Source organism: Formica exsecta, unplaced genomic scaffold, assembly GCF_003651465.1.
Source record: "Formica exsecta isolate Colony F162 unplaced genomic scaffold, ASM365146v1 scaffold133, whole genome shotgun sequence".
Classification (NCBI taxonomy): Eukaryota; Metazoa; Arthropoda; class Insecta; order Hymenoptera; family Formicidae; genus Formica; species Formica exsecta.
This window is the reverse complement of record NW_021848663.1, coordinates 144,666-156,240: the sequence shown is the minus strand read 5'-3', so window position 1 is coordinate 156,240 and position 11,575 is coordinate 144,666. Positions and strand designations below refer to the sequence as shown.

The 11,575-nt window shown below is 29.4% G+C and overlaps 3 protein-coding genes and 2 long non-coding RNA genes across 6 annotated transcripts in view; 4 read left to right on the top strand and 1 right to left on the bottom strand.

Moving 5' to 3' along the window:
• Positions 1-11,575, top strand: part of LOC115245856 (neurogenic locus Notch protein) — a 142,590-nt gene that overhangs the window by 21,314 nt on the left and 109,701 nt on the right. The gene's annotated exons all lie outside the window — the stretch shown is intronic.
• On the bottom strand, positions 971-1,805 carry LOC115245864. The gene is made up of 2 exons (XR_003885612.1): positions 1,540-1,805; positions 971-1,437 (listed from the first exon to the last, which is right to left on the bottom strand). It is a non-coding gene; the product is annotated as an uncharacterized LOC115245864 (long non-coding RNA).
• LOC115245859 (retinol-binding protein pinta-like) lies at positions 1,986-5,301 on the top strand. 2 transcript variants are annotated; one of them, XM_029824354.1, is made up of 5 exons: positions 1,986-2,230; positions 3,227-3,407; positions 4,213-4,315; positions 4,410-4,782; positions 4,986-5,301. In XM_029824354.1, the coding sequence occupies exons 1-5, from the start codon at positions 2,071-2,073 to the stop codon at positions 5,057-5,059; spliced, it is 891 nt and encodes a 296-aa protein (XP_029680214.1). In that variant the 5' UTR covers positions 1,986-2,070; the 3' UTR covers positions 5,060-5,301. The 2 variants fall into 2 exon arrangements, with proteins under 2 accessions (XP_029680214.1, XP_029680215.1); XM_029824355.1 differs by having other exon boundaries at positions 1,987-2,230; positions 3,248-3,407.
• On the top strand, positions 5,899-9,198 carry LOC115245860 (retinol-binding protein pinta-like). Its single transcript, XM_029824356.1, has 4 exons — positions 5,899-6,616; positions 7,379-7,538; positions 8,346-8,448; positions 8,543-9,198. Exons 1-4 carry the CDS (start codon positions 6,457-6,459, stop codon positions 8,921-8,923), a joined length of 804 nt encoding a protein of 267 aa, XP_029680216.1. The 5' UTR covers positions 5,899-6,456; the 3' UTR covers positions 8,924-9,198.
• Positions 9,243-11,575, top strand: part of LOC115245862 — a 10,965-nt gene continuing 8,632 nt past the window's right edge. The window contains exon 1 of the long non-coding RNA XR_003885610.1: positions 9,243-10,140. This is a non-coding gene — a long non-coding RNA (uncharacterized LOC115245862). The remainder of the gene's footprint in view (positions 10,141-11,575) is intronic.

Sequence of the window (11,575 nt, the reverse complement as noted above, 5' to 3'; positions counted from 1 at the left end):
TTTATTCTCTCTCTCTCTCTCTCTCTCTCATCTCGTCCTAGACTTTTCGACAGGGCCCTAAAAACGTTCTCATTAACGCTGTATGTCCCGACGTCGGTCGGTCGCTCGTGTTTGCTCAACGTCGGCGCCAATAACGTGTACGGAGAGAAGCGCAAGTCACAAAAGGCGATCGCCGCGTTAAAAACGCATGTTGGGACATGCGTGTGCGAGAAAATTGCCGAGTAATTCGAGGCGCTCGCTCGTCGATCTCGCCGATATAAACCGGCACACCGTCGACGTTCCGTATATATTCAATTATCCGTTCTTCTCTCTTTCTCTCTTTCATTCTGCATTCATTATCGCCATGGTAATGCATAATCTAACCCAAACCTATATCCCAGGGGTGAATTATTACTAATAAAAATGCATCCCCCCCTCGGACATGGGTTGGATTTTCGCGTTTGGTTGGATTTTTGCGTTTCTCTTCGATTTGCGAGTCCGACTGCCATTTTTAAGTTTCATATTCGTGTTCAGGAGGCAAAAATACATAAGAATTGGGTATTCTTACCCATTATTTCATATAGGTGGGTTTTCCGAAGGTTTACCTTATTTTCTTTCGGCAAAATTTCCAGCATCGTTTTTGAGATATCTTATTTTGTAATATGCCGATACAGTGCATTTGTGTGTTTCTTGATTCTTTGTATAAACATTACTCTTTGTATAAAAATTTTAGTATTTTTGTTAAATTTAATATTAACATTTTTATAATGAAATACTTTTGAGATAATCTTGAGTTGATGAAAATAAATTCCGGTATTGCATTGAAGTGTGTGTGCTTTCCGGTTGTAATATAAATTATTATTTTGTGTTTGATTACCATAGAGTACTTCATGCGAGGTATATTTCGATTAAATCTTAGCCAACAAGGATGACATGATTGAAAAATAAATCTAATTATCTTGAAAATGATGCACTTCTAAAAATCGTATTAAAGGAAAAAGATGCTTATTTTTTGACAAGAAATATCGATTTGTATCCATTCTGTATACAAATCTCACGTAAGCGAATAAAAGAATTTAAATAACAAAAAGACTAAACAGACAAAATAAAATTATAGCATGTAAAGTAATAATAAATGAACCATAGCATATAAAATAATAGTAAAATAAGATCATTAAAATCAATTACATAGATAAACTTTTTTGTTTTTTGAGCGGTTACAGTCACATCCATATACATGGTAAATATAATATAAACAGTTGTTGTTTGTTTCAACAATGAGGAAAGAATAACAGGAGTGAGTATATCGGTAATGGGGGTAGACTTATCGCGAACAGAGTAATACGTCATCGCAGCCATCTTGACCGTCCACTTTTTTGACGTTTTTCAGGGCCGTGTACAGCCACTTGTTGCCTTACTTGTTCCAATCTGCACTTATTTTGCGCATGATCACCGATTCTAAATAAGTGAGAGGAAGAGCCAGTATTAGGCTAAACAAATATTATTAATAAGTGTTAATTGTAAGATGATGGTGCATTGCCAGGCCTTTGAGATACTGACGTATACAGTATCTCTGTCATGCTGCAATTCGTTCCTAAGCGGCCATCTTGACCGTCCACTTATATATAGTCACTTCCGTTCGCTCGCCAAATGTGACCAAATGCTCACTCCTGTTATTCTTTCCTCACTGCGTTTCAAGGTAATTGAGCTAACACAGCGCTGAATCAGCGATGGCAGTTTCGAGATGCTGCATGCTGCATAGACCGCCATGCACTGCAGAACGCTCTGCGCATTACATGTACACGGTTCACGCTTGTGTGCGCATCCCCTCTACATGCTATGACAGCGGGCAGCGTCACGAAACTGACATCACTGCGTTGAATGTGATACAGACGATTTCAAATACGTTTTAGCCAAGGTCGCGCATATACGTAACGAACAGAACACGTACACATATACATACCTCTCTATGGCCGTGCTACGCATGCGCGAAATGGCTAAACTGTTGGCAAATACCGTAGTGACACTTCGGTCAATCGCAGAGATAAGTATACTTTTAACGGATAAGGTTCTGTCATTACTATTATCACAATGACAGACTCTCAGAGTTGCAATAGTGTTGCACATAACTTGACAATCGAGCAAAAGGAATATGCAGCAAAAGTTTTAAATGAGTCCGACGAGAATAGAGAAAACGCTGTCGCGGAGATTAGACATTGGATTCAAGAGAACGATTTACGCGCACGAACTGGTAAAAAAATAGCAGTCTTTTTATGTTAGAGATTCTAAGATATTTTTGAATAACGTTTAATTACGATCCATTAATTCTAGAGCATTAAAATAAAGTTATTATGAACTATGATTAACACATTAACACGGATTAGCGTATGTGGGATTATGTTTAACAAATGTTAAACTTATTGAATTCGTTTCTTTTATTGAATGAAAAGTGTGTTTTAACTGAGATGCGATAAATTCTTACATGTTGTCATTATAAAAAGATAATTTGAAAATTTTGATTAAAATAGAATATTAAGATTGTCACACAAAACAAGAATGCAAAATTACGTTACAACGATAAAATTTAATATAAGTGCATTTCTCTTAAATCATTCTCTTCAATAGCATTAGCTGTAACATACATCATGCGCACGTATCTTTTTGCGTTATGTGATTAATGCACAATTTTTTTATGTTGTCATACTTGATAGTGTTATTTTACAATGTGCTTGAAATTGAGATTCTATTCAACCGCTATGATATAAACTAACTAAAATAAAAAAGTATATTGAATAGATTATGTTATAAATCACAGTAAGATTTCTATTGAGAGAAAGCATTGTCTGTGCAATATGCTTTTTTCACGTTTTTTTACTTTACATCATAACAATTAAAAATCAATAATTAAGAATAAGATTCTCGTAATTCCAAGTACATGTTGTAAAACAACTTATTAAGTACGATAAAAATAAAATTATTTATTAATCATTAGCTAATTGCAGTTTATAGATACATATTTGATATCGTGATACACTGCAAGGAAATAAAAATTAAATTATTAAATGTACATATAATAACATTTACACTTTCTCTGTCTCTCTTTTAAATATAGTACATTAAAAGAAATTTAGTAATACATTTTTTATTAAAAAAAATTATTTGAAAAATTTTCCGTTTTCAAAATTCTAACCCTTTAGACATATGCCTATATAATTTATTCATTAATGTGTCGTTTTTCCTTTGAGAGAAAACGTTAATTTATATACAGATGACTTCTCCATTTTGCGATTTTTGAGAGCCTGTAAATTTAACATTGAGAATACTAAGACCAAGTTGCGAAATTATCAAAAGCAGCGAGTTAAACTACCGGAGTGGTACGCGAATAGGGATCCGCTACATCCGAAACTACAGGAATTGCTCGATATGGGGTATATAACAACAATTATCCCAAAATATAATTATGAGAAAGTTTATGAAGTTTTTCTATCAAATATATTTCTATAAAAACATTTTTTACAAACTCGCTAAAAACGAGTCTACATGTAAATATTTGTATCTCGGTTAATCTACAAATAAATAAATAAATTTTACTATTTCGTACTATTGTACTTGTAGATAAACAACGTATATTTCAGACGAAGATGACTGACTATGAAACTTCACGGTTTTCGCACTTTCATAATAATCATTATCAATTTATTTCGTAATGATTTACTTGCAAAATGTTTACCACAGTGTACATTTATTTATAATTATGACCTGTTTTGATGTTATTTAATTGTAATAATTTATATTCTTAAATTATAAATAGAGTTTAAACATTAATTCCGAGCTAAATTCTTAATAAATTATATTCCTAACAAATATTCCTAATAAATTATTAAATCGTCAGAGTTTATGAAATCTCAAAATTTTGCATCATTTTTTACGACAGACGTATGTCTTAACCGTAGTTTTATTCTTAATGATCAATTCTTGGATGATTTTTTATTTAATATCTTTTTCACACATACACATTTCTATGACATTATAATTTTATTAATATATAATTACTTTTAAATATATATTTATCGAAAACTTAGTTTATTTTGATGGTTAATAATTCATTTTGATGGATACAATAGTTTATTTTTTTAGTTTAACTGTAAATACAACATTCTAGATATATATATTTGCCGTAAAATTAAATATAAACATTTTTAAAAGATTTTGAAATATTTTGTTTACGTTTAGAATTTGTTTGCCTTTGCGAAAGTTGGATGATCAAGGAAGAATGGTTATCATCGCGCGTCTTGTGCATAATCCAGACATATTTACATTATCAGACGCACTTAAGGTATTAATAGCCTAACGACAAGTGTCACAAAAGTTATATTAATTGAAATTGGTTCTTTCTATTTGTTTATATTTTTCGACGGATGATTTTTTAGGTCTCATCTATGGTCTTAGATGTGGCCATAAGAGACAGCGTTGAAGCATCCTTGTACGGTTTCGTAATAATTATAGATTTGGGACAAGCAACTTTACATCATTTTGTTCAAGCGCAACCTCGCATTTTAATGAACATGATCCACGCGTGGCAGGGTTGCTACCCTCTAAGAATTAAGTTGCTCAACTATATTAACGTGTCGGTAATTGCTAAAACAGTTATGATGTTTACCAGATATTTTTTGAGCGATAAATTGAATCAAAGATTGCACATCTACGCGCGCAAGACAACGCATGATTGTTTTTTAAATATGCCAGCTAATATCTTACCTGTTGAATATGGTGGCACTGATGGTACAACTCAAGAATTAACAGGTAATTTGTGTACAATAAAGGATTTTGTTTAACAACAATTGCAAAAAAAATAGCGTCACTTTTTTATATATAGAATTACAGTATTACAAATCATTATTTAAGCATTTTTTGCGGCTGGTAACGATATAAGAATATTGAATATATATGTATACATCTATATATGAGTCATTTTTGTTATGTAATATGGTCTCTTACATTTGCAGAATATTGGAAAAAAGTGATCGAAGAGAATCGCGACTGGCTTATCGATGATGAAAAATATAAACCAGTTTTATAAAAATATTTACAATTTTGTGAATTAATGTATTTTTGCTTAATTGTGCACCTTTATTTTTTATGATAAGCTTGTTTCTACTCTTGATCTTGATGTTGATTTGTAATTTATTAAATCAAGAGATATAATAGTGTCTTTTATTAAAATACGTTGACATAAACATTCAGTTGTATATTGACTTTTATAGTGAATGTAATAACTTTAATACTGAAATATGGTAATAAAATAATAGAATAATATTAATATAAAATAATTAATTAATATTAATATATTATATAAACTGTTTAATTTCTGTAATTTTATGATATCAATATATTCAATATAATTGATAATATATTATTTTATTTGTATATATACACTTGATCCGAAAATTATTAAACAAATTGAAAAGCCGCTTTATTTATTACTTATATAACAAGTTAAGATAAGATATGAACTTTTACGGAAATTAATCGTGTATGGATACCAGGTTATACACATACAACGATAATCTCATATATATGTAGTGATAACTTATAGATTCATAGCACTACTTGTACTTTCAAATTATATCTGATTTCTTGAACATTTGAAATAAAGTATATAATGATTTTTTTTATGTGTATAAAATGTCTCAAAAAATGTTTAACATATGAAAATGTCATTAAAATATTTTTTGAGGCAAATATATATTTTTTTGAAGGATAATATAAAATATCTCAAATAAAAGATATTTCCGAAAATATTGCCAAAAGAAAAAATGCGTGTTTTTAACAAAGAATACGTATCGTAAAAATAGTTTTGTTTTATATCTTACATAAAGTACTGTGGTCTACATATATATCTTGCGTAAGCGCATGAATTAATTCGAACAATAAAATAAAATAATAACAGCAATAGGCTCAGAGTACTGGCAATTAAGTCAGTATCAAGCCCTTAGCTCTTATTTGCTAGTTTTCTCACTTAATTGATAAAATAAAAATAGATGAATATCAGGAACGCTTTTAATACGTTGCTCAAGTTGATTACGATTCTTCTAATATACATATACGTTCTTAAGAAATAATAAAAATATGAATGATACGTGTAGACTTTTTCCAAACTTTTTTACAGTCTTACTTGATAAATATGCCGATAACATACTTGATTATTACTGCGTTTAAATAAAGAAGGTTAAGATGATGTAAAGCACTGAATATATTATAATACAAACGAGCATAAATGCGTATTTCCACGTTCTAGCCTCGCGAATATGTATAGCGAATAGATAGCAACACATATATACATATACGTCATTATCACTGCACTATGCATGGGCAAAATACAAGATTTGTTTGATAAATAATGCAATAGACTTGGATCAATCGTAGATGCGAGGGTCTTTTCAGTAGATAAAGTTCCGTGGTTGCTCTATCGTCACGATGACGGACTCTCAGAGTTACGACAGTGCTGTACATAATTTGACAATCGAACAAAAGGAATATGCAGCAAAAGTTTTAAATGAGACCGACGAGAATAGAGAAAACGCTATAGCGGAGATTAAACGTTGGATTCAAGAGAACGACTTACGCGCCCGAACTGGTAAAAAATAATAGTATTTTTATGTTAGAGATTCTGAGATATTTTTGAATAACGTTTAATTACGAGCTATTAATTCCAGAACATAAAAATAAAGATATTATTGATTAGCATTAACACATTAACACGGATTAACGTAATGTGGGATTATGTTTAACAGATGTTAAACTTATTGAATTCATTTCTTTTACTGAATGAAAAAATGTGTTTTTACTGAGAAAGAGGTGCGATAAATTCTTACATGTAGTCATTATAAAAAGATAATTTGAAAATTTTGATTAAAATAGAATATTAAGATTGTCACATGGAACAAAAATACAAAATTACGTTACACAAATGATGTAAAGAAAAAGAGTATATTAAACAGATAATGCTAATTCTCGATGCAACATTAGTATTAACATTATCATAGTTAAAAAGAAATTTGGTAATTTCAAATACGCTGTAAAACAACATCAGAAAATTATTTATTAAAAATTAGCTATTTGCAGTTTACAGAGATATATATTTGATATCGTGATATTGCAAGGAGATAAATATTTTTTAAATTATTAAATGTACAAATAAGAACTTTTACTCTTTTTCTGTCTCTCTCTTAAATATATTACAATGAAAGAAATTTAGTAATATATTTTTTATTAAAAAAAAAATGTTTGAAACATTTTTTGTCTTCAAAATTTTACCGCTCTAGACACATGCCTATATAATTTATTCATTATTGTATCAATTGTGGTTTTTTCTTTGAGAGAAAACATTAATTTACAGATGACTTCTCCATTTTGCGATTTCTGAGAGTCTGTAAATTTGACATCGAGAATACTAAGACCAAGTTGCGAAATTATCAAAAGCAGCGAGTTAAACTACCGGAGTGGTATGCGAATAGGGATCCGCTACATCCGAAACTACAGGCATTGCTCGATGTGGGGTATATAACAACAATTATCCCAAAATATAATTATGAGAGTGCGAAAGTTTACGAAATTTTTCTATCAAATATATTTCCATAAAAATATTTTTTACAGACTCGCTAAAAACTAGTCTACATGTAAATATTTGTATCTCAGTTAATCTACAAATAAATAAATAAACTTTACTATTTTATACTGTTGTTCTTGTAGAGAAACAACGCATATTTTAGATGAAAGGTGGCTGACTATGAAACTTCACGGTTTTCGCACTTTCATAATAATCATTATCAATTTATTTTGTAATGATTTACTTGCAAAACGCTTACCACAGTGTGCATTTATTTATAATTGTAACTTATTCTGATGTTATTTAATTGTAATAATTTATATTCTTAAATAATAATTATAGTTTAAATAATAATTTCGAGCTAAATTCTTAATAACTAATAAATTATTGGACCCTTAGAGTTTATATGAATTCTCGAAATTTTGCATTAATTTTGTATTATAGAAGAATGTCCCAACCGTAATTTTATCCTTAATGTTCAATTCTTAGATGATTTTGAAGTCGATTTTTTATTTAATATCTTTTTCACATACGTACATATTTCTATGATATTATAATTTTATTAATATATAATTACTTTTAAATATATATTTATCGAAAACTTACTTTATTATGATGGTTAATAATTCATTTTGATGGATACAATAGTTTATTTTTTTAGTTTAACTGTAAATACAACATTCTAGATATATATATTTGCCGTAAAATTAAATATAAACATTTTTAAAAGATTTTGAAATATTTTGTTTACGTTTAGAATTTGTTTACCTTTGCGAAAGTTGGATGATCAAGGAAGAATGGTTATCATCGGGCGCCTTATGCATAATCCAAACATATTTACATTATCAGACGCACTTAAGGTATTAATAGCCTAATGACCAGTGTCACAAAAGTTATATTAATTTAAATTGGTTCTTTCTGTTTGTTTATATTTTTCGACGGGTGATTTTTTAGGTCTCATCTATGGTCTTAGATGTGGCTATAAGAGACAGCGTTGAAGCATCCTTGTACGGTTTCGTAATAATTATAGAGTTAGGACACGCAACTTTGCATTATATCGCTCAAGTGACACCTCGCATTATAATAAATCTAATCCACGCATGGCAGGGTTGTTACCCCGTAAGAATTCAATTGCTTAACTATATTAATACGCCAGAATTTACTAAACAAATTATAGCAATTACCGAGCGATACTTCTTGAGCAAAAAACTCAAACAAAGATTGCGTATCTACACGTATAGCACGACGCGCAATTGTTTTATAAATATGCCAGCTAATATCTTACCTGTTGAATATGGTTTAATTTTTATGATAAGCTTGTTTCATCCATCTTAATCTCGATTTGTAATTTATACAACGAGAATCACCATCTGAAAACTTATAAATATATTTACACCGAATTTCTCTAAGAATATCGGACCGTTTGTTACGAGAAATCACTACAAATGGAAAGTCAACTTTCTTCTCATTTTATATTAAATCAAGAGGTACAATAGTGTTTCTTATTAAAATACGTTTACATAAGCATTCAAATATAAAATTGTATGTTGAATTTTATTGTGGATGTAATAACTTTAATTCCGAAATATAGTAATAAAATAATTAAATTATATATTGTGCATTATATTATTTTACATAATTTGCCGCAATATATATATATATATATTTTCTTTTCTGATATTATTTTTATTGGAGAACGAGATTCAAGCAATAAAATATATACTATTTTTATTACATATGATATATCGAAACACGCCAAAAATAATTTTTGCTCGGATTTTGACAAGAATCATAATTGTCCAAAGAAACTTTGCCAAAAAGAAAAAATGCATATTTTTTATAAATAATACGTTTCGTAAGAATAATATGGATCTGTATCTTACATAGGATATTATGTTCCACATATACATATATCTTACGTAAGCGCATAAATTATTTCAAACGATAAAATAAAAATAGATAAATGTCAGGAACGCTTCTTATACCTTGCTCAATTTGATTATGATTCTTCTAATATGTGTGTATGTTCTAAAGAAATCATGAATATACATCACACACACACACACACACACACACACACACACACACACACACACACACAGATAGACTTTTTTTAACGGTTACTGTTCTACGCGTCGGTAAATATGCCGATAACATAATCGATTAGTATTGTATTTGACCGAAGGTGATTAAGATGACAAAGCGCTGAGTATGATACGAACAAAATAAACGCGTATTTCCGCGTTTTAATCAAGGTCGCAAACACGCGTAGCGAACAGATAGCAACATATATACTATATATCTCGCTGTCGCTGTACGCATGCGCGAATTAGCTAGCACGGGATTTGTTTGACAAATAACGAAGTACACTTCGGTCAATCGTAGTTGCGAGTGTCTTCTCAGTAGACAAAGTTCTGTGCTTAATTTTAATTTGACAGTCGAGCAAAAAGAATATGCAGCGAAAGTTTTAAATGAGACCGACGAGAATAGAAAAAACGCTATAGCGGAGATTAAACGTTGGATTCAAGAGAGTGATTTGCGGGCACGAACTGGTAATAATGACAGTATTAGAATGGTAGCACTAAATATTGTTGAACCACATTAAATTATTGAATGTTATTTGTTGATGGTTGATTAATTTCATAGCATGAAAATAAAATTATTGTAATATATTAGTTTCAACATTAGGATGAATTAACATAATATGAAGTTACGTTTAACAATATTAATCTCATTGAATTTGTCTTTGTACCAAATAAAAAAGTGAGTGTTTATTTTCATTGTTGTTTATTAAATTTTATTATTTCCTACACTAAGTAACTCTCTTTTTTACAAATTCCATAAATATTCTATAAATTTTATTCTATAAACATAAATATGTAATAGTCTAAGTCTAAATATAAATATAACAAAATATACAATTTTAAAATGATATATGTATTAATATTCCATTTTAATACACAAAAATTTATTATTTTTATTCTCCAAAAAGAAAAAAGAATGGAAATTAATTTTTATGTATCTGCGTCGATTGCAAGATTGAAATAGAATTTACAGATTGTATTATCTAAAACAAGACTTCAAAATTACGTTACGTATCAATAGTTGCTATTTAAGATAATTGTTGATAAATGCGTATAATAAATACTACTTAATAAATACGTTATGTAAGTTTAAAGTCTTTTATACATTATGCACTTTGCATCATAGTTGCTGAGTAAGAATCACGTAATTTCAAATACATTGCAAGCCAATGTAAAAAGAGATTTTCCTGTAAACAGATGATAAAATTTTATATCGAGAGATATCAAGATATCAACTCTTGTACAATCTATATGTGTGTGTGCGTACATATGTGTGCCTGCGTGCGTGCGTGTGCGCGCGTGTGTTTGTGTATATTTATTTTTTTGTGTGTGTATTATATATATATATATATATATATTGACATCTTTCACTGCAAAATTATATTAGCTGTTTGCAGTTTATGAGCACATATTTGATATCGTAATATGGCAAAGATTAAAATTTTATCATTAAATGTTTACATAATAATTTTTATTCTTTTCCTTTTTCTCTCTTTTAAACATGATATAATAAAAAAAAAAAGATTCGTTAATATATTTTCTAAAAAAGATTATTGGAAAAATTATTTTTTATCTAAAGTTTTACCGCTTTAAACACATCCCTTATAATATATGGGTGGAGTTCCGAAAAGGGTCCGTCTCCGATTTTGATGAAACTTTGTGAAAAGCTTCCTTTTGGATTGAACTGAAAGATCCTAAAAGGAATTTTGGCGATTCCTACAAGAAAGTCATTTTTTAAGAGAAAATGGTACTGAATCGATAACTATTTACATTAGCGGATTTACATTTATACTTTGCCGATGACCTTGACTTTCACATATGTTGTAAGATGAGGTTGCTGATTAATATTCACTTTGTTTTATTTGGCGGTCTTGCATAGTTTTTGAGATATTTAACGAAAAAG

Coding starts and splice junctions, on each gene's coding strand:
- LOC115245859 (XM_029824354.1), top strand. CDS start 2,071: ATGACAGACTCTCAGAGTTGCAATAGTGTTGCACATAACTTGACAATC. Junction 2,231..3,226: donor CGATTTACGCGCACGAACTG/GTAAAAAAATAG, acceptor TTCCTTTGAGAG/AAAACGTTAATTTATATACA. Junction 4,316..4,409: donor CATTATCAGACGCACTTAAG/GTATTAATAGCC, acceptor ATGATTTTTTAG/GTCTCATCTATGGTCTTAGA.
- LOC115245860 (XM_029824356.1), top strand. CDS start 6,457: ATGACGGACTCTCAGAGTTACGACAGTGCTGTACATAATTTGACAATC. Junction 6,617..7,378: donor CGACTTACGCGCCCGAACTG/GTAAAAAATAAT, acceptor ATTAATTTACAG/ATGACTTCTCCATTTTGCGA. Junction 8,449..8,542: donor CATTATCAGACGCACTTAAG/GTATTAATAGCC, acceptor GTGATTTTTTAG/GTCTCATCTATGGTCTTAGA.